Consider the following 19,956-nt stretch of genomic DNA (forward strand, 5'->3'; position numbering starts at 1 on the left):
AAGAGCCACCAAGGGACGCCGACACCAGATAGAAGCCCACGGATAACGCAAAGAAACCACGAACCAAGATCAAAAGCTATGCTTGTGATCGAGATCCCGGATACTCCCCGTCTCATCGAGCTGCGACAAATTGGTAGTCGACTCCTGCGCCATAGAGGTCGTCACCTTGATACCATTCAAGCTGCCCTTTGCCCTTGTCTCGCTGCCACCATGCGAGCCTGGGGGTGAAATATCGTCCAAGTAGTAATCCGTTCTAGAACCACGATCACCGATAGCCGAGGCGTGGATCTGCGTGTTTGTGCCGGTGAGGGCACTGCGGCCGACTCGAGAGGGCCGCGTCGTCTTGCTGCGGTAGCCGTTGCTGCGCGTGGAGAAGATGTGTGGCACGATGCGCGCGAGGAATGCGCGCGTGCTTGGGAGCGAGGCGCAAATGATGGCGACATTGCATTCGACCGCTGACCAGGAAGCGGCGCCGACGTTGTCGTCTGTAGGGAGGCGCGTTAGACAGATGGTTCGGAGGGGAGGGCAGGGGAGCACTCACGCGTGGGATCGGTCGAGTCGGAAATGAGAAGAAGACTCTTGAGGCGGAGGATGCTGGTCACCGTCACGCTGGGATGGTTGTTAGCGATGCCAGTGCCCATGGTGACTCTCGGTGGGCAGACGTACAATCCGCCAATGGCAAACACCCCCATCAACGCGACCTTCTGTCTGGTCGGGAGCTGCAGAGACTTGAGGACTGGCATGGGATAGAGCAGGATGATGAGATCGGTGGTGATGTGGATGGCCGAGTTGGAGAACCACAGCGCCTTCTTATTGAAACAGAAGCCGGGCACGCTGGGCTCGTAGAATTTGGCGAGTGGAACACAGTTGGCCCAGGCACTGACAATGGTCCATGTTCCGTAGACAGTGAGCACGCTGATGAGTAGCGTACAGGCCAGTTGCATGGGCCGTGTTGAGAAGACCCGGCGGTATTGGAGAAGGATGGAGAGTTTGGTGGTGATGAGGCTGGTCTGATACAGGGGAATGGATGCCCAAAAATACTGGAGAAGGCAGCCTGTTAGTTGCCCGCCGAAAGAGACATTGCGACTCGGACAACATGCGGGACACATACAACCATCTGAGTTTGATAGATAGGGGTCGGGATATTGTCGAAATGCTCGCCCATGCCGTGGTAGACCTCTAAAGCGTATGTGAGTCGACGTGGTGGACTCAAGAGTCTGGGATGACCTACCGCCGACGAAGACGGCGTAGAAAGCCCATGAGAAGGCCTACGCAAGGGCAAGTCGAACGGTTAGTAGGCTATGGAGCAGACTGACGATAATGCCCCTACCAATGCGACCAGAATAGCATAATCATCGCCCCCCGTCTGCTTCACCATGACCGCTCGAGTGTAGATCCGAATAAGCACCAGAAAGGTTGCCACGGAGGTGAAGACCGTGCTGACCGCAAGTGCCGAGCGGCCTCTGGGGGTGGACAGCGTCGTCATCTTTGCATAGATCTATCTATAGAGATGTTTATAGAGATCCTTGAGCTGTCGGGGTCTTTGCTCTCCAGACCCCATTGCCGACCCAAGGGACCGTAGAAGGTGAATATATCAGGACCGGGGGGGTTAGCATAATGCTGGGGCTTCCAGGTTTAATACTTCAGGCTGTGGCGCTAGGAAAATCGGGGTTGGCCCGACTAGCGCTTATTCCCATTCACAGTAGGGCGTCGATGAGGAAAGACAATGGGATCTAGTTTCCGGCAGGATGGACCCCACGAGACCCTCGGTTGCTCAGCTCGGTCAATGCGACCTCTGCCTTCTTGTTTTTCGTCTACACTCATCAGCACTGCCATCGCTTTCTTCCTCTCCTATCAGAATTATCACTTTCGACTTCTGAGATAGAGAATCCACTGTATCTTCCCTAAGTTGTCAATAGAGACATCCTTTATACATACATTAGACCTATACAGGGGGATTGTCGATGGACCATGGAGTTTGATATACTTTCCCGGCCGTTGCAAACCACACAGAATGCAACATGTTAGGACGTTAGAATTCCGATGGCTGGACGCATTACCCATCGCGTGGCATTGCTTGGACCAGTATAGAAAGCATCGACAGCTAGGGTAGGATTGGCGAGCGGAGCACACTGCCCAAAGGTAGAGGACTGCTCAAAGGTAGAGGAAACTAGAGCCAGAGAGGAAAAGCAGAAATGGGTGGCCAACAAGGGTTGATCGGATCGGGGCTACGGGTGCCTCGCAGGATTGGACAGTGCATATGTTCATGACTTGCGATGACTCGGTGGAATGCATGAGCAACGAGTATGATGAAGGCTGGAGGCAACGCCGACACCAGCTATATCCCTAGGTTCTCCCCAGAACACTGTATCCGTCCCCTGGACTTGCTGTGCTTAGCACGGACAACCAGAAGGATTTTGCGGATTGCGTTGGTTGGAAGCTGTAAGGATATCGTAGCGCCTAGATTATCACGGAGCGACCGAGCTCCTAATCACACTCGGCAATTGCTCGTTTTAAGGCCACCTCACCTGCCTGCTGCTTTCGAGTTAGAACTGCGCGCGTAAGATCCACTTCCCCGAAGGACGTGAGTAGCGCGATCGGTCTTGACGATTCCCGAAGGCCCACGAGGCGCCGCGGCGCCCAGGCGCAGCTAAAGTGCCGGCTAGCGCCTTTGGGGAGATGCAGAGGAGTCGCCGCGTTTTCCCGTGTCATATGCAGGGAGATGCAGCAGTTGGCCTGAAATCCTTCGAGATCGTTCCTGTCAAAACGGAGCGGGTGGCCTGCAGATATCAGGCGTCCTTGCAGATCAAAAATCGCCAATGCCCACCAGGGCATCCTCCATCCCTGGAAATGATCATCTCTCACACTTCGTCTGGATGACAGAGAACGGGTCCATCGGTCTGTGTCGGTGCTGGATCCAGACCTCTTGAGACGCCTGTCGATATTGGACATAGGCACAGACGGTACTTATATTTAACCCACCGAGGCTCCACTGCGGCTTTGTCCGTCGATGGCGAGGAGCCAGTTCTGTTCCAGGCACAAACTGCATACACTTGGACTTCACTGCTATCGGAGGCATTTCGGCTGAACTGGTGTCGCGATCAGGATAGGCGTGGCTTCAAGAAAAGAGGAATGCGCGATCGACGCCCCAAGGAGATGGCCAGGAATGGGCCCATGGACGCGTGTGCAGTGCCAACGCAGATCAGGGCTGGAGAATGGCAGTCCAGAGAGAGTAGAGTCGCAGACGTGAGTTCTCTGGCTTCACATTGTCACTCGCGGCCGTTGAGTGCGTCATTCGAGTGACAAGGCGGGTCGAAGGTGACGCTTTCTCTTCCCACGATCGTGACTCAGACGCACCATCATTTTCCCGCCTTTGACAACCACATTGATCTCCCCTGCTTTCGACTCCGAGATGTCAATCCTCCAATTACCGAATGAGCTCCTCCTGCAAATTGCCTCCACCATGGAGGAGAGTCATATCTTTGCCCTCCTCCGAGTCAATCGCCGCCTGAGCAATCTTCTTCTTCCTTGCCTTTACTCGTATAATATCCAATACAACAGAGGTTCAGCACTCCCTCAGTGCGCCGAAAATGGACTGGAAGAGCAGGTGCGGTATATGTTGGCGTTAAATGCAGATGTCAATTCAGTAGACGACGAGGACCGATCTGCCCTGAGCCAGGCAGCCGGACATGGCCATCTCGCGCTTACCCAACTAATGCTCGACTTGAAAGCTGACCCCGATCAACTGAGTATCGACCAGCGATCACCACTCAGTTATGCCGCCGAACACGGCCATCTCCAACTCGTCCAGCTTCTGATCGACCACGGCACAAATGTCGACCAAATGGATATGGATGGGATGTCTATACTGCACTATGCAGCCTTTGAAGGGCATCAAGACATCGTGAAGCTGCTGATATTCCATGGCGCGGATGCCGACGTCATGGGTCATGATTATCTCGATCATACTACCGGAACGCCCTTGAGCGAAGCCGCACGAGGAGGCCAGGAGGCCATTGCCAGAATTCTGCTTGATCTAGGTGCCGATGTGAACGCTGGCGATGACACCGGAATGAGTCCGTTGCACTACGCGGCACGCGCCGGTCAGGGAGGACCCTTGAAAGAAAGCCATATGTGTACACCCGGGACTGTCCCGACAGCTGCAAGCCCGGGCCCTGGGGCTTATACTGATGACCCGGGAGATAGTATGACACCGTCCCGATGTGGCAAACCCAGAGACTATCTAGCGACGGTGAAGCTTCTGATTGCCCGCGGAGCGAATGTGCAACTTCTGGTCGACGATCTCTACGGAAACACCCATGGAACTGCTTTATATAGTGCAGCGTGGTCAGGCGCTGGAGACATTGTTCGACTTCTGATCGATGCTAGAGCTGATGTTAACACCGAAAGGCCCCCTGCGGGCAAAAGCCCGCTTTGGGCTGCGGCATACAGAGGCCATGAAACCCTGCTGGACATGCTACTATACAGTGGAGCGCGAATTCGGTATGAGCCTCATCATGCACGCCCTCTACACGCTGCCGCGGAAAACGGACACGTTGGTGTGATTGAAAAGCTGCTTGCCAATGGGGTAAATGTTAATGCTACGAATACATGCAATCAGACACCACTCGAGCTGGCAATACAAAAAAAGCGAACGACAGCAGCCCAGCTTCTCATCGCTCATGGTGGAGTCAAATCTGGAGATAATAAATAAAGGAAAGGAAGCCATGTACAGCTGCTTATGTGGATGAGTAGATACCCGGGAGTCCAAGGAAAGAACAAACAAAGCAACTATTGGGATTCATCACTGAAGCAGACGATATAAAACGCGATAGGCCATGATATTAGAGGCAAGATTCCTAACATCGCCGTGGGCCATGAACTCCACCAAGAGGCCAGCGCAATATGACACAAATTTCGACGAAAAGCGCACCTGCAAGCCTGTGAGAATACGAGCAATCCGATCTGTATCAGGTAGTCATCATCTTGCGAAGAATTCGTGTTTCTGCGATCTACACCGTACAGGAAGTCCAGTGGAGATTATCGGAAGTAGCATAATCAGCGAATATTAGACCTCAGGGGTCTCACGAGCCCGTAGATAGACCCCGAATGAATTTCCTATTCGCATCTGAATATCAGTCTTGGGTATCTACCTTGATTTATAGCCAACTTACGGCCGTCTTTTAGTCGTCAGAAGCTGATCTTTAGCCGGTCTGATCTGAAGGCGATTTCCATTTATTGGGATTTTCAGCGTCATCAAGGACGAGGCATATGTATAGGAGAGTCGGTATGCGTAAGTTTCGCGCCTTCATGATGACCGAGCGACAATAAAGAAGGCTTGCATTGTGACTTAGCCCACTCGCGCCATGGGAGCAATTATTTTGGTGCTGGTGTTCACTTGGTAATGGAAGTGCTCCCCAGAAGCAGCGAGAGAGGAGAGGAAAAGAGAGACTTCGGCTAACTGAACTCTCTGCCCAGGCCCATCCAGGATCAGAAATGTTCTGTCAAAGCTGCTGATCTCATATGGCGCAAGTTGTATAGACCATGGGTGCGGTCCCTGCGAGGGCCGGGGTCGTAACAATCTGGCTGTTCATTGTTGATGAACTGCTGCCACTGTTGTATTTTCCGAAAAGTGTCTTTTCTCTGACTTTCGCTAGTGCAGATGGACCTTCATCCTCTTCCTCAGACTCCTCTGCAGACTCCTCATCTTGGTTGTCTTGTGTTTCCATGTTATCCATGGCATCAGAGAGGCTCTCGGATTCTTTTTCTCCTTCTCTGCCCTTCAGACTCTCAGTAGCTTGGCGTTTGAACTTTTGCTCAGTAAACTCATCCATGTGTACGGCCAATTCATTCTCAAGCTTTTCATTGGACTCTTGGATCTGTTGTAAAAGATCCTCTGATGCTTGGCTTGCATGGAATGTATCGATCCGTGACTGTAGACGAAGAACCTTTTCAAACCGTTGTAGAGATAGTTGTAGAGATAGGACATGCCAGATTCCGGTTCCTCGATTCTTAATCGATTTCTATGCCTTTTTAATAATATTATATAGCTATACCTCCTGTGTAATATGCTCTAGATTGTGTACCTACATATAGTCCTACATGATATTCTACACGGTTTCAATCAGGTTCAATTCTAGCCTAAGTTATAATAGGTTTAGTGGTAAATACAGTAAACCATGCGTCATATTATGATGGTTGATATTGTAACAAGAAACGACAATTCATGACAATGACACTCAGCCGCTTTCGTTGACTCCTCTGTCTGATATTCAGGGCTTGCATAATTGCAATACCCGTCGCTCAACTCCCGCCTAATACACTTGATTATATTCAATTATACTTGACTCGGATGGGGGTCTCAGAATCTTCGGGCAATATATCCCTGCGACTCTTATATACACACCTATCTTTTATCACACCCAAGATATACTTCTTGGGTTCATTAAAGACAGCCACATCCTCAAAGGGGTTCTTATTGAGAATAACTATATCCACGTAGAAGCCCTCCTTAATTTGCCCGATAGAATCCTGCCATTCCATCATCTTAGCAGGATTAACGGTAGCACTGCGCAGGACTTCCACGGGCTTCGACACCAGCAATCGGAGCGCAAACTCATACATCTGCGCGGAGCCCAGCGGACCAAGCAAATCCGAGCTATAGCACATCGTCACCTCAGCCTCACTTGGCGACCTTCAACGCCTACAAGCCCGAGGTGAGGACTTACAAGTCCTTCGTCTGCGACTCCAGCGGCAGATATCCCTTCTACTACTCCGACGCCATCTGCGCGTACGATCAATGTAGGCGTGAGATAGACCCCCTTATACGCCATCAACGTGGCCGTGGGCGCATCAACAAAGTTCCCATACTCAATACCCTTGACCCCGTTCTCAATCCAGTGCCGAATAGCCTTGATGGTATACGCGTGCGCCGTAACGAACGTCCCGGCGTTACCCGCACATTCTACCATGGCCTGGATTTCGGCCGCTGTAAACTGCAGGTGCTCGAGCTTGTCCGTGGGACTGGCGACTCTGCCATTGCCTATGATCTTGACGAAATCGGCGCCGCAGCGGACCTCCTCGCGCATAGCGGCCATACACTCGGGGACGCCGTTGCACAGCCGGCCCAGATGGTTGTTACTGTGGGTTCCGCCGCAGCATCCCGTACCCTCGTACGACCCGCGGAGATCGCCATGGCCACCGAACTGCGAGAGCGCGTGGCCGGCAATGAAGAGACGCGGGCCCGGGAAGACGCCTTCGTCGATGGCTTCCTTCATGGAGAGCTGGGCGCCGCCGCAGTCGCGGATGCTGGTAAAGCCGCGGTGCAGCATCTGGGCTGCCGTGTACGGCTGGCGCAGCAGGTGCACGTCATTGGGATTGCCGAGAGCCTTTGAGAGATCCTTGAAGCTCGGCGTTGCGCAGAGGTGGACGTGTGCGTCGAATAGGCCGGGGCATAAATAGCGGCCCGCGCAATCGATCACCGTCAGGTGGGTTGGGATGGGATCTGGCGGGGACGATGAGATGGATTGGAATTTGCCTCCGCGTCGGCCACGATCACAGACGCCTATCGCGCCAACGTAAAACATGACATCTGGGGTGGTTCGTACGGGTTCAATGCATTGACATCCATACCCCTTCGGCCAGACAAGTCACGGTTAATCTCACTATGCCTCAGAGTTAGTTTGTCTACCCCAACTCCAGCACGAGCAACTACCTTGAACCGGCGGGCAGCGCGGTTGCGGCGACCTTGATCTTGGAACGAACGACGAGGGCCTCATAGTTGGCGATGATCGCCAGCAACACCTTCGGGTTGCAGCCCTTACGCTCATCAACGCCGAGCGAGCTGTGTAGTTGAGTCAGGCCATCCGGAGATGTGTCCCTTCGTAATAGCGAGATCCAATCGAGTTTCCCCTGAATCGGGGATTGTCAAATTCAGGCGACACAGAATGCGGGGGTAGAAGGTTGTGATCGGAGAGTAAACTGCGATGTCGGTCAAGTTGGGGTGAGCCTTGGGGTGGGATGTGAGATGATGTAGGAAATCTAATGAAGGGCCGAAAGGAACAGTGTCGTGAATTCTTATTCGTCTCCGATGTCTGTTGGATACTAGCTTTGTTCTGTCCTCATTCACGCAGTGAAATTGCGGCTCGTGATTTCTCACTTGCGAGTATCAAATTCGTTGTGATATATACACCATGTTGTCATTTCAGAAATACTTTATAACCAGACGTGCCCGACTAGTAATCCAATGACTCCTCCAACAGACGGCGCAACTCGCCCTTCTCTGCCTGAAGCTCCTCGCTGAGGTTCGGTGCCAGCATCAAAACCCGCTTCTGTGGCAGAGTACCCTCAACCAACCCATCCACGTCCGACGCCTTGAAGCCCAGATCTTTCAAGCCACGCGGCTGGTCGCCCAGCTTGACCAGGAACTCCGTAATCGCAGCACCAAGCACCTCGCCTGCACTCTCGCGCTTGACATTGGAAATGTCCACGCCAAAGGCCTCCGCCGCCGCCAAATGGCGATCAGGGTTCGAAGCGGCAGTGAAGCGGAAAACAGCCGGGGCAGTAACAGCAACGGAGACACCGTGTGGAATGATAGGGTGGTCAACGTCGTAGCCCGAGTGCTTGTATCCGGGGTTCTGGCTGGATATTGGGTAGCTCATTCCGTGGCAGAGATGAACACCGGCGTTACCGAAGCCAACACCGGCCAGAGTCGCCGCAAGCAACATCTGCGATTGCGCCTCGTGGTCATCAGGATCCTTGACTGCACGCGGGAGATACTTCACCGTGCTACGCAGAGCTTGGAGCGAGAAAATATCAGAGATTGGGTTAGCACCCTGGTATGCCGGGCGGTTGATAGGGTTCGCCGGACGAGGGGTCCTCTCATTATAAGGAATCGCAGTCCAGGACTCGAGTGAGTGGCAGAGCACGTCAAGACCAGACGAGGCGTGCACAGCGGAGGGCATAGTGCGTGTGTTAAGCGGATCGCAGATACCGAGCGTCGGCTTGAGGTTGCGGTGCGCGATACCGGTTTTCGCCTTCTTCGAGACCAGGTCGAAAATCGCAGTCCCGGTTGTTTCGGAGCCGGTACCTGCTGTCGTGGGCACGGCCACGAGGGGCCGCAGAGGCTTGTTGACCGGTAATCCCTTACCTAGAGGGGCGTTGACAAAATCCAAAAAGTCCGCCTCGGGGAAGACAGTATACAGATTCATCAGCTTAGCAGTGTCGATGACAGATCCACCACCTAGAGTATCGCATTAGTGAAACTTTACATCCGCTTGGAGATTGCGTTATACGGACCGACGGCAAGAAAGGCATCCGGGTTATATGGCTTAGCAAAGGCGACGGCCTCTTTCACTCTAGGATTCGACATTCGTCAGTTCATTGAGCGCTTGGATCACCTCATTTGGAAAACCTACGAGCTGTCCTTCGGCTCTACCCGGACTTTATCGAACACGGTAAACTCGATTCCCTCCCGGCTGAGACCTTCCACGGCCTGCTTCATGGCGTCCAGCTTGGTGACAGTGGAATCTGTGACAATGCAGACGCGCTTGGCGCCCATATTCTTGAAATCCATGCCGACCTCCTTAGTGGCACCGGGCCCAAAGCGGATGCTCGACGCCGCCATTTCGAAGGCATACTCCTTCTCTCGCGAGGGGTCGACTGGAGTGACCAGATGGCGACGGACATGGCTCATCATGGAAGGGGTCTGGTGGTGATGGTGGTGATTGGGGTTAGAGTGGCAGGGACAGTTGGGCGGGTGGGTGTACTGCACGGTGCGCAGCAGGTTGAGGGCACGATTGGCGGCCGAGGGGGCCACCCTAATTGCTGGAGCGACCATTTTCTGGCAGTTGCTGTCAGCGAAGAAAGAAGATCAGAAGGAGGGAGGAAGACGAGTAGGGGAGGAAGAATGGCGGAGTTGGAGAAATGGAGAAAATGCGGGGATTCGTGGGCGGCGCCGATTCGGCCTTCTGGCCGAGGTCGTAGCTGCAGCGTCGACGAGGCCATCGACTTCTATTTACCCATTTTTGTGGGAGTCTAGATGAGCAGCTTGGAACTGGGGTATTTGCACCCTCTGATTGAACACTCTCATTTTCCCCATTATTATGCATACTTGTTCGCTGCGCATTCCGGGGGGGTTGGATGCCCGCACAGCCGAGGCCGAGGTTCAGTCGGCAAATGACATCACGCCGGGGCAGGAGGAAGATGAAAGACGAGATGAAGAATCAGACCAACAGGAATCGGAAAGTATACTATAGGGCGTGTGCGAAGCTTCAAACCAACCCCAGTTGAATTGGCTAATCCTCTCAGAAATATCAATGCGCGACTTATCCACTCATCCTGTTTTCCCCGGTTTCACACTCCACACTTCTCCGCCTCCCGCACTCAATTTCCACCAGATCCAACGTGATTCCCATCAAGCCCATGATCCATTCAACACACAGTCAAAACCAGATCCGTCGATGCGTCGTGTGCGCGAACCTGACTACCCGCGGGCGGAACTCCATTCGACCATAAGATCTCCGGATCGGAGGGCTGCAAGGCAACGGGGTGGCCCTTGAAAGGGTCTCCAAACACGTCCGACACGTCGTACCACACTTCTGTCCCATTGATGAGGCTGTACGCAAGAATTGTCTGTGGTGCACTTTGGTACAGGCAATCGGGCACGGTGCTAAGCTTCAGTGCGATGCCGCCCGTCTTAGTGTCCGCCCGAAAAGTCTCGAAATACCTCCCTGACGGCAGGACCGTTGCTTCTGGCTTGACTTCGGAACCGACCGACCAGACATAGATCGGTGTCTGGCAGTGGTTGTCGATGATGGCTCTGCCTAGGGGGGCTGCCTGTGAGGAAGCACTGCTCGGACTTGGAGCTGAAGGAGATGGTGATGAAGATGGCACCGAGAATGCACCCCATGGGATCGGGTCTGCTGTATCCTTGGTTGTCTGCACCGTGGGATGGGCAAGACCCAGAGCAGCAATTAGAGAGGTGACGAGACTGCTGGATTTCATTTCGTGGAATGGAGATGGTGGGTGATAGGATGATATGGTATACTTGTGAAACAGCCGCTGACTTCTAGGTCTCCTAGGTCTACCCAGCTTTATATGTATTTGCAACTTCGCTTGACAATACACATGGGACTGAATCGAATTGCTCGGCTTGACTCTGGTCATGCGGGATGTAACATCCCTTCGGCAGATGGGGACCGGCGCGAGTGAGCTGGGCGAGTATTTGTAACGCCACCACATGGTGATGTGCAGGCGGCATACAATGAAGGGATACCGAGCTCCACCATGTCACCATCAATCCGAACAGATGAAATATCCACGGACAAACAATGGGACAATGCCACATAATCGCGGCTCGATTCTAAGCTGATTATGGAACTGCGAAGACTAAGCAAAGCCAACGTGAAGATGGCCAGTCAATTCTCTGGCCTGCGATGAATAATGTGGGCTATTGCCAGTTCCGGTACCTTGTAGAAATGAGTACAGCAAGACATGGCTTGACGTATGTAATAATTCCCCGAGGAAGAATGTTCTAGGGCTACTCGGGCACAATTTTGGCGAATGAAGGAAGCTACGGGAGAGTTACAATTGCGAGCCCATTCATATAAGTGTTACAATGCCTGGACCATAAGTTATACCATCTTCGACCTAGATCCAGTACACACAAATTATTCAATGGCAACATTTGCAAGCCAAGTGGCACCATTCCATCTCGCACCACAATTCACCCTTGCCTCCGAGGAATGTGTACTTCTAGCTGTCAATTTGAAACGCATACCATATAGTTTCAAACAACCATAAACGTAATAGTTGTCTATTCCAATGTGGCTGTAGTGCTGAACAGATTGAGGACTCATGAAGTACCAGTGGTAAGAGACACCTACATCTCGAGCAGGCGGTCCCAATGTGGGATATGACGGGTAAGAGACGAATCCAGATGATCGAGATTGAATGATTCTTTGATTCCCTGCTCTCTTGAACCTTGGAAGATGGCCAATATCCCAAGTGGCAGCCCAGGTGGGACCACCTAACCAAGTGAGAGAAAGGCCATTCGCACATCACCCAGTCTAAAGATTTGCTACCAACGCCCCGATAAGGCAGTGGCCTAGTTGGTAAGTCGTTGCACTACATCTGTACCGCATCAACTTCCGCTATAGCTAGTGTCACTGACGCCTCGGAGCCTATCTTCGGAGACGTTGCCTTGGCGATGGGGCGTAACGGGACCATGTTCAAGAAGCATACCTTGGGTATCAACTCTTGATCCTTCCACAACCCACGAACAAACCCCCATAGGCCGGCTGCTGTTGAGCTCTGTCGCGCCCCGGAGGATCCCTGGCCATAAACTAGGGCTCTGGGGACACATCTTGGCAGGGTCGGCCCCCTTTTTTTGATTTTTCTTTTGTTGTCGAGGTACATGATGCGTCCGGATTGGGAAGGAAGGTGAAGATTTCCGGATTTCGTGGTTGCGGGTTCAATTCTGGAATTGAGAACTGCCTTCTTTTCTTTTTCCTTTTTGGTTCCCTTGTACTTGCTTTTGTTGTCGTTGGATATGCTGTTCCCACGCCACGGCTATACGGCTCTATTCGATGCCAAGTATACGCGCCCCATCGACAACACAAACTATACACTAGACACTGCTATGAATTGCCCAAGCTACGTGAATTCCTATGCTTCTATCGGTCTCCCCAACATCCCATCCACACATTGCCGAATCCGGGGTATTTAGGCTGGCTCTGCGGGGAATCCGACTCCACTCCCGCCACAGCCGCGCCTCACAACAAATCCATCCTCTTTGATCCTCTTTGATCGTCCGCCAATCACGACACTCGCATCTCCTCGGCTGCAATTCGGTCGGCTCTCGCATCTTACTCGTCATAAGTATTAGGCAGTGATTGTAAGACGAGAACACCGCGCCGGCTGAGTGCTTCCCCACACTCTTCAACCCCGGATTCCCAGTTTGGTTCCCCACCGCTGATTCGCGACAGCTGCCCCTGACCTGGTTCTTTATATATGGTGAGTTTGTGCAACTTAGCTCATGGTTTTCTTGATCATTTCTGCCATTCAAATTGCAACCTTCTATAGCGTCGCTACCATGGGTCGCAAGTTAGGACTCCTCCGAGCAGCCTATCTGGTCTTGGAAAGCTGCATGGGTTCGTTCGCCTTCGCGTTTGACACCGGTGTGATTAGGAGGTTGCTCTTTGCGGCCATCTCCACAATGCATCAAACAAATGCTGAGCCACCCATCTTCCTCCCAAGCGGTGTTTTGTCCCTCTGCTTTTTGCGCTGGGCGTGATGATTGCCTACTGGATGACATACGCGGTCACCGAAGACCAGTTAGCTGGCACCAACCAGTGGCAGACAGCGCTTGGGCTACAACTCCTGGGATCGACGTTCTTGCTTCTTGGCATGTGTACTGTCAAGGAAAGCGCACCCTGGCTCGCCGCCAAGGGCAAGGTCGACAAGACACACGAGACGCTCAAGTGGGTGCGTGGCGGCGAGGAGAAGAGCTGCAGAAATAGTTCGATGAGATCCTGGCAGGTATCGACGAGGAGGCGCGTGTCAAAGAGAATCTCACATTCAAAGAGCTCCTACTCCCCATCAACCGCTACCGGCTTTTCATCGCGGTCAGTATTCAGCTCGGCCCAGCTCACGGGTAACACCTCTGGCCGACTACGCCACGCAGATTTCCCGCGCAGTTGGGGCGGGTGGTGCCTCAAAGTTGGTGACTGGATTCTTTGGGGTTGTCAAGGTTGTGGGTGTCATCACTTTCCAACCCTTCTTGCTAGACCACGTTGGAGGTCGGATTCCCTTTGTTACTTGTATCCTGGCCACCCATCCACTCCAGTCCAACAAGACGTCCTCGGGACCGACCTCTGCTGGCATTGCCTGTATCACCATACCCTATGCCGAAGCTTTCAGCTACAACATGTCCTGGGGTCCCTACCGTGGCTGTATATCGGCGACATCTTCTCTAATCGCACCCGGGAGCTAGGTGTTGCTGTCGGTCCAGCCTCGCAGTGGCTGCTCAACTTTATGATGTCCTAGGTGACCCCTCACGCCGTCACCAACATTCAGTGGCGCATGTTTTTGGTATTTACCTTCTTCAAATATACCAACATTGGATACTCGTGGCTCGTCCTGAAAGAGGTAAGTGTGATCGTCTCTGCCTATTGGGGAGTATGCAGCTGACTTGACAGGCATCCCAACTCTCACTGGAAGAGATGCAAGAGATCGTTGGAAGCGGCCAGATGGAGGAAAAGTATGTGGAAGCCGAGAACGAGGAACATTTACAGCCACAGAAACAAAGCCCTCACGAGCTGCCAGAAATAGTGCATCAGGACCATGCAGAGCGGGGACCTGCTGTGCAACCGCAACATGGACCCGTGGAAAGAGAGTAGCAGCTGTGCACTCGTATTCAGAATAGAGGTGGGCAATGATTGACAGGGTCTTTAACTTGGGTCTACATTCAAGCACGGCAATGGTTTGCGTCTTGTTCTGGTAGTTCATGAGCGGGCAAGGAACCGGCATGCTTGTCCACCTGCTATACTCGACAATCATGAAGTCTTTGGGGATGTAAGCTTCAACTGGTCTTCCGCTTGGTCCTTGATATGGCTCAGCATTTCCTATCGAGCGTTTCCCAGAGAAGTAGCAATACCAGTATCTGGGTGCTGCATCCTCTTTAATGGAACTACAGACTTACTTGACATTCTGAAGACCAGTGTGCTGCGCAAGCTCCGCCCATCAATCCTAGCTGACGCACCTGCTGTATTTCTATAGCCAGGCACCAATTGGCCGATGCGGCGAGCAATGCAGGGATGCCGCAGAATGGGCTAGTGCCAGCGAGGAGCACGCGACAGATCCGGGCTTCACTGCCATCTGGCGGTCGTGCGATCTCTGGTCAATTGAAATGAACACAGAGACTTCTTGGGTCTATAAATAGAGGTATGTGTTCATTCCTGTGCTTGAATGAACTAGGGACTGACATCTTGTTAGCCTCTCGCCGTGATGACTACGTCTCACTCCCTTCACTGGGCCAAAGTCAGCCTAGATCTGTCAGGGTCACAGTCAATCCCACTGTGTCTCGACAATCCCAACCCTTGACCTCGGCACCCGTGGACGTAACGCAGCTCTAATTACGTAGCAGGCCCGGAGAAGCCCCGTCAGATGTTCCCCTCGGGGTCCCAAGGAACCTGCCAAGCCCTGGACGACCATATACGCCGACCTGAACCTTCTAAGGTTGCCGAGGTGGAATATTCCTTCGAGAGGTAAGCAAATTGATGCGCGCGATTTCTCGCTCGACATAGTGTACTTGCTCTCCCCAGCTCCATCGCGGTGTCTGTGAAGCTGCCTTGCGGAACTCTCGAGTAACCATTCAGCTGTTATCGCATAGGGGAAAGAACCGCTTGCCTCGGTCATTCAAGCAGCTCACGGAGTTAGGCGAACTCTATTCCCATCCAGGCGGCTCGTAATTCGTACGCTCGTGTCGTGGAAGTGCTGTGTGCAACGCCCTCCGCGATGAAACGGCACATTTCCACGCTGTCAAGAACGCTTCCCTACGCTGGTTATTCTCCTCCCACTGCGTGTCTGTCAGAGTCTGCAGCCTGCAATTATATAACTGATTTTCAACATTTGAGTGTGAGGTCTCGTCTCCATTTGTTATCCCGGATCATGAAATAGACCGCGCCATGTCGCCCGAGGACATCGGCCATATCTCCCGGCCCACGGACTCGGACGGACTGATCCTCGAGGCCTGGGGCCAGGGCTTGATGTTCGGCAGTCTGGTCATCATGGCGGCCATCACCATCTCGAATATGAAAAAGCACATTCTCCTGCACAAGCTGATATTTGCAGAGGTACGACTTTCCGCCATGTCCCTCGCACGATGGTAGGTACGAGTACACTGACAGTGACTGACCTACGCAGCTGATCCTCGGCATGGGTCACGGCACCTTTCTCTTCGCCCACGAGCCTGTATATGGCTGGTACCTGTCGGTCACCGCCATCGGTCTGAACATGTCCTGGGCGCTACACAATGTCATCGCCTGGATGAAAAATCGACCGTTCCTGTCGCGTCGTGTCTCGGGTTTCTACATTGTCACTGTGATATTCTGCTGGCCCTACTGGATCCTCGAGATCTATGCAAACTTCACCTACTTCAATAACATCAACAAGCTCTTCCGCCAGACACGACCGTATGAGCCGCTGTTCCGGTAAGACGGGCACTTTGCCGCTCATCAACCCTATGGTTCCATCATACTAACACACCCAGTGACCCGTGGTGGGTGTTCACCACCATCTCGCTTTTCTACACCATCAAACGCGAGTACGGCTTCGGGCTATGGGAGCTCGTGGTCGTCAGCCCTCGCTTCGGGGTGATGCTCGTCTCGATGTGCCTCTCTGTCGCCTTCATGATTGTCGACCTATGTAGCGTCCTGGACGTCTTTGATGACACCCTACCCATGGGCATCGAGCCCTTCTGGAAGGTATGCCCGTCACTTCTACCTTCCTCTCACCAGGATCCCACTAGACTTCTGAGCAACCTTCTGACCGCCACTTTGCACCGCTAGTTGTCATTTATCTTCAAGTGTCTCTGCGACACAGTCATCCTCGATGACTTCAAGACTGCACTCGATCGCATGCGGAACTACTGGCTGCGCAAGCAGACTAATGGCGAGGTTCTCCTCATCAGCCCGCCAAACACGCGTTCTCCCCGGCGGGACAGCATGGCAGCGGAAGATCTGGAGGCTGCTCCGGCGCGGGTCGTTACACACCAGCTCGTGCGGTCGGACAAGTCTTTCTCAATGCCGCGGGCTGTGATCCGAGATCGTGTATAGTCTTCTCCAGGGAATGCTCTGGCCTTTTTTCTTCTCATTCCATTCATCCTGTTCTCTGTTTCCTTTTAGGGGCTGTACATCGACAAGGCGTTGTATGCCAGGTTCGTTTTCTTTTGGTCTGTTCTATCTCCTGGGAAATAGACGGTTCACACAGTGGACTTGTATGACATTCCGGATAGCCATGACTTGATATAGTGACAAATACCACAACCTTGTATGACAATACGGTGTGCGCTATTATTACTGACGTTGTCCAAGCACTGTCCAGAGGCGCAATGCGATAACCCAAAGGAAACCCAAATTCACCTTTGCCCTCACCTTGAGCTCGTCACATCTGCTTGAACCAGAAGATGGCGGTGCAGGTAATATGGAGCCATTTCCCGTTGAATTGGTCGTATCCTTTACACCTGCAGGAGTTCAGCTTGAACGATCGAGGTTTTATAGCATTTCGGCGTACCACACCAGCAGCATGCTTGCAGCGCCTAGAAGAACGGCGACGGAGAGGCGTGAGCGCATGGCAAGATCGTGAAACTCCTTGATAATTGTAGGTTGGAAATCACCCACAATTGTGTTATCCAGGGCGAAGAGGAAGACGCAAGGAAGGATGGACATGACTGTATTCAACCGCTTCCGTTAGTGGGTTGTCTCTGTTCGTATTTAGTGCAGCCAATCCACTTACCAACCAATGCCCATTTTAGGCCATAGATATCTCGAGGTGGTTTTTGCTGGGGACTTGACTGTGGGGATGTGCCATGAACCGTAGCCGTATCATGAGGAGTTTGGGGTGAAACCCAGTGGCCGTAGACCTTTCTCGCAATTTGAGATGGGATTTTCCCTTGATCGATATGCCGTTCAACGGGCCACATAAGTCCAGCGCCAAGCGGAACAATTTCTATACTATCTTCGATAGTATAAGCGGAGCTATCAATCGCCTCAACGAGTTCATCTAGCCCAGCTAACCAGGCCAGACTTCTGAGAGAGCCAATCATCTGCACACACTCTATTGATGTACTTTAGCGTCGTTGATTCTTCTTTCCTAGGGAAGGGCTCGTAATCACTAAACTTACTGCAAGTTCCGTCCTCGTCCAGGTACTCTGCGATGTCCCCCGGGATCGTACTGTCTGGATACCCACCTAGTGGAGTCCAAACAGACCGGAACCCGTGCTTTGCAAGATTTTGGTCATTGCGTGGCCAGCCGCGGGAGATGACTGTATTCCCATCCTCCAGATCAGAGTCGAAGGGGGAAGGTAGGCTCTATAGCTTCATTATAACCGATTACTGTATTCTTTGGCTGTGTAAATTTCATATACTCCTAGGGTGTCCCAAGAAGGCAGGAATTTTAAGGATTTGGGAGCAGGGGTAGTATACACCCCATCCCCGCTCCATTCGGAGAATTGGCTCGGAGAAATCGACCCTGCCTGTGTTATCCACATCTGAGCAACTCTGCCCGACGGGAACTTTCTGGAGAAATACACCATTTCTCCGAATCGAAACCCCGTAGTGTGCTGCAGCTGTTATGCATGGACCCCTCAGAGCTTTCTGCACCCCCACTGTGACATCAAGAGCTCCGGTTTCTGAGCACCGTAATACTCAACATGGGCATAGTAGCACCGCGAAAGCGATGTGGACGATCTCAACTTGTTTGATGGTATGTGCCATCCCACACGTCCCATAAAGTACAAGGATCTGATCCAGCTTGTTATTCGAATCGGATGGGGCGGTCGCAGGTAGCACATGTACACACTCTCAGGTTGTTGTAGAAGCGAGAACATAAATAGACCTCTGCTCTCCCCCTCTCGGCCTATTCCCGTCACCAATAGACTCCTTTTCATATCGACTCTATCATCTTGCGTTCACTGCAATGGGCTCCCTCAATATCCCACAGACACAAACCGTTGCTCTGGTGCGCAGTCTTGGAGGCGAAGTCGAGTTCAAAACTGACTACCCCGTTCCATCCCCGGGACGCAATGAAGTTCTGGCCAAGGTGCTCTACACTGGTGTCTGTCAGAGTGGTATGTGCCTCTCGGACCCATCATATTGTGCCCCAAGACATTAATGTCAACATCGAAGATCTTCACACAAAGGCTGGCACAGCAGCCGGTGCTGACGGCAATCCGATCACAAACATCAAGCTGCCGCACGTAGGCGGCCACGAAGGAATCGGGCAGATTGTCGCATTGGGGCCGGATATTACACACGGTACGGGGCTGAAAGTCGGCGGGTTGGTAGGGATTCGATTCTCAAGTCGGATTTGTCGACGCTGCGAGTTTTGTCTCGCTGGTACCGAGCAGCACTGTGTAAACAGCACGAACCACTTACATCACGAGGATGGCAGTTTCCAGGAGTACATTGCGCTGGATGCGGATTATCTGACTCTTCTGCCCGATGACGTGGATCCCAAAGTCATGGGGCCGGTTCTCTGTGCCGGGTTGACGGTGTATAAGGTAGGCTGGGCATTTTGAGTATGACTGAGGATTTCGCTGATGATATGACAGGCTGTTTTGAATACGAATATTCGTCCTGGAAGCTGGTTGGTGGTTGTTGGTGCCGGAGGCGGTCTGGGACATCTGGCTGGTATGACTATACTGAGGCTTGAAGAAATATTTTTCTGACGATAGTGCAGTGCAGTATGCAAGAGCCCAAGGCGCCCTAGTCATCGGCGTCGATACCGGTTCCGGCAAACGGGATTTCATTCTCGGTATCGGTGCACAGGAATTCATCGACTTCGCCGTGGAAGACCCAGTCAAGAAGGTGCAGGAGATAACCGGCCTGGGCGCGCATGCCGTGGTTGTGACAGCCGGCAATGCAAAGGCCTTTGCACATGCATGTGATATGTTGCGCGTTGGAGGGACCTTGAGCTGCGTCGGCATTCCACCCGGGCGGCCGTGTCTGGAGACGCCAATCTGCACAATTGTCATCAAGGGGCTGAGAATCACAGGCAATCTGGTTGGCTCGCTGAAGGAATGCATGGAGGCAGTCAACTTGGTGCGACGAGGTGTGGTGAAGCCCGTGATCAAGGTCCGGCCATTCAAAGATTTGGCGCAGGTGTATGAGGAAATGGAGAAGGGAGACATTGCAGGGCGAGTTGTGCTTCAAATTGCGTAATGGCTTCTTGGATATG

General features: G+C 52.7%; 9 protein-coding genes across 9 annotated transcripts; 4 read left to right on the forward strand and 5 right to left on the reverse strand.

Annotated features, from left to right (window-relative positions):
• Positions 1-69: 69 nt before the first annotated feature.
• On the reverse strand, positions 70-1,486 carry N7459_001369 (putative integral membrane protein; the record flags this gene model as incomplete). Its single annotated transcript, XM_056940554.1, has 6 exons — positions 70-485; positions 542-609; positions 667-1,040; positions 1,112-1,179; positions 1,232-1,268; positions 1,331-1,486. The coding sequence occupies 6 exons, from the start codon at positions 1,484-1,486 to the stop codon at positions 70-72; spliced, it is 1,119 nt and encodes a 372-aa protein (XP_056804834.1).
• Positions 1,487-3,412: 1,926 nt separating this feature from the next.
• Positions 3,413-4,714, forward strand: N7459_001370 (ankyrin; the record flags this gene model as incomplete). The annotated part of the gene is made up of 1 exon (XM_056940555.1): positions 3,413-4,714. One exon carries the CDS (start codon positions 3,413-3,415, stop codon positions 4,712-4,714), a length of 1,302 nt encoding a protein of 433 aa, XP_056804835.1.
• A 1,619-nt stretch (positions 4,715-6,333) lies between these two features.
• Positions 6,334-7,586, reverse strand: N7459_001371 (metal-dependent hydrolase family protein; the record flags this gene model as incomplete). The annotated part of the gene is made up of 2 exons (XM_056940556.1): positions 6,334-6,624; positions 6,729-7,586. The coding sequence occupies 2 exons, from the start codon at positions 7,584-7,586 to the stop codon at positions 6,334-6,336; spliced, it is 1,149 nt and encodes a 382-aa protein (XP_056804836.1).
• A 648-nt stretch (positions 7,587-8,234) lies between these two features.
• On the reverse strand, positions 8,235-9,838 carry N7459_001372 (hydroxyacid-oxoacid transhydrogenase; the record flags this gene model as incomplete). Its single annotated transcript, XM_056940557.1, has 3 exons — positions 8,235-9,241; positions 9,298-9,356; positions 9,417-9,838. 3 exons carry the CDS (start codon positions 9,836-9,838, stop codon positions 8,235-8,237), a joined length of 1,488 nt encoding a protein of 495 aa, XP_056804837.1.
• A 593-nt stretch (positions 9,839-10,431) lies between these two features.
• N7459_001373 (Bys1 family protein) lies at positions 10,432-11,004 on the reverse strand (the record flags this gene model as incomplete). The annotated part of the gene is made up of 1 exon (XM_056940558.1): positions 10,432-11,004. One exon carries the CDS (start codon positions 11,002-11,004, stop codon positions 10,432-10,434), a length of 573 nt encoding a protein of 190 aa, XP_056804838.1.
• Positions 11,005-13,293: 2,289 nt separating this feature from the next.
• N7459_001374 (uncharacterized protein) lies at positions 13,294-14,399 on the forward strand (the record flags this gene model as incomplete). Its single annotated transcript, XM_056940559.1, has 6 exons — positions 13,294-13,485; positions 13,530-13,625; positions 13,685-13,952; positions 13,994-14,001; positions 14,047-14,148; positions 14,199-14,399. The coding sequence occupies 6 exons, from the start codon at positions 13,294-13,296 to the stop codon at positions 14,397-14,399; spliced, it is 867 nt and encodes a 288-aa protein (XP_056804839.1).
• Positions 14,400-15,686: 1,287 nt separating this feature from the next.
• Positions 15,687-16,835, forward strand: N7459_001375 (uncharacterized protein; the record flags this gene model as incomplete). The annotated part of the gene is made up of 4 exons (XM_056940560.1): positions 15,687-15,854; positions 15,925-16,211; positions 16,271-16,484; positions 16,569-16,835. The coding sequence occupies 4 exons, from the start codon at positions 15,687-15,689 to the stop codon at positions 16,833-16,835; spliced, it is 936 nt and encodes a 311-aa protein (XP_056804840.1).
• A 328-nt stretch (positions 16,836-17,163) lies between these two features.
• N7459_001376 (uncharacterized protein) lies at positions 17,164-18,019 on the reverse strand (the record flags this gene model as incomplete). Its single annotated transcript, XM_056940561.1, has 5 exons — positions 17,164-17,242; positions 17,293-17,449; positions 17,515-17,835; positions 17,903-17,929; positions 17,989-18,019. The coding sequence occupies 5 exons, from the start codon at positions 18,017-18,019 to the stop codon at positions 17,164-17,166; spliced, it is 615 nt and encodes a 204-aa protein (XP_056804841.1).
• A 677-nt stretch (positions 18,020-18,696) lies between these two features.
• N7459_001377 (zinc-dependent alcohol dehydrogenase) lies at positions 18,697-19,940 on the forward strand (the record flags this gene model as incomplete). Its single annotated transcript, XM_056940562.1, has 4 exons — positions 18,697-18,847; positions 18,906-19,279; positions 19,331-19,409; positions 19,459-19,940. The coding sequence occupies 4 exons, from the start codon at positions 18,697-18,699 to the stop codon at positions 19,938-19,940; spliced, it is 1,086 nt and encodes a 361-aa protein (XP_056804842.1).
• Between the last annotated feature and the right edge of the window lie 16 nt (positions 19,941-19,956).

The sequence above is a fragment of the Penicillium hispanicum genome, assembly GCF_028827665.1.
Source record: "Penicillium hispanicum strain IBT 35686 chromosome Unknown utg000001l_segment0_segment0, whole genome shotgun sequence".
Lineage (NCBI taxonomy): Eukaryota > Fungi > Ascomycota > Eurotiomycetes > Eurotiales > Aspergillaceae > Penicillium > Penicillium hispanicum.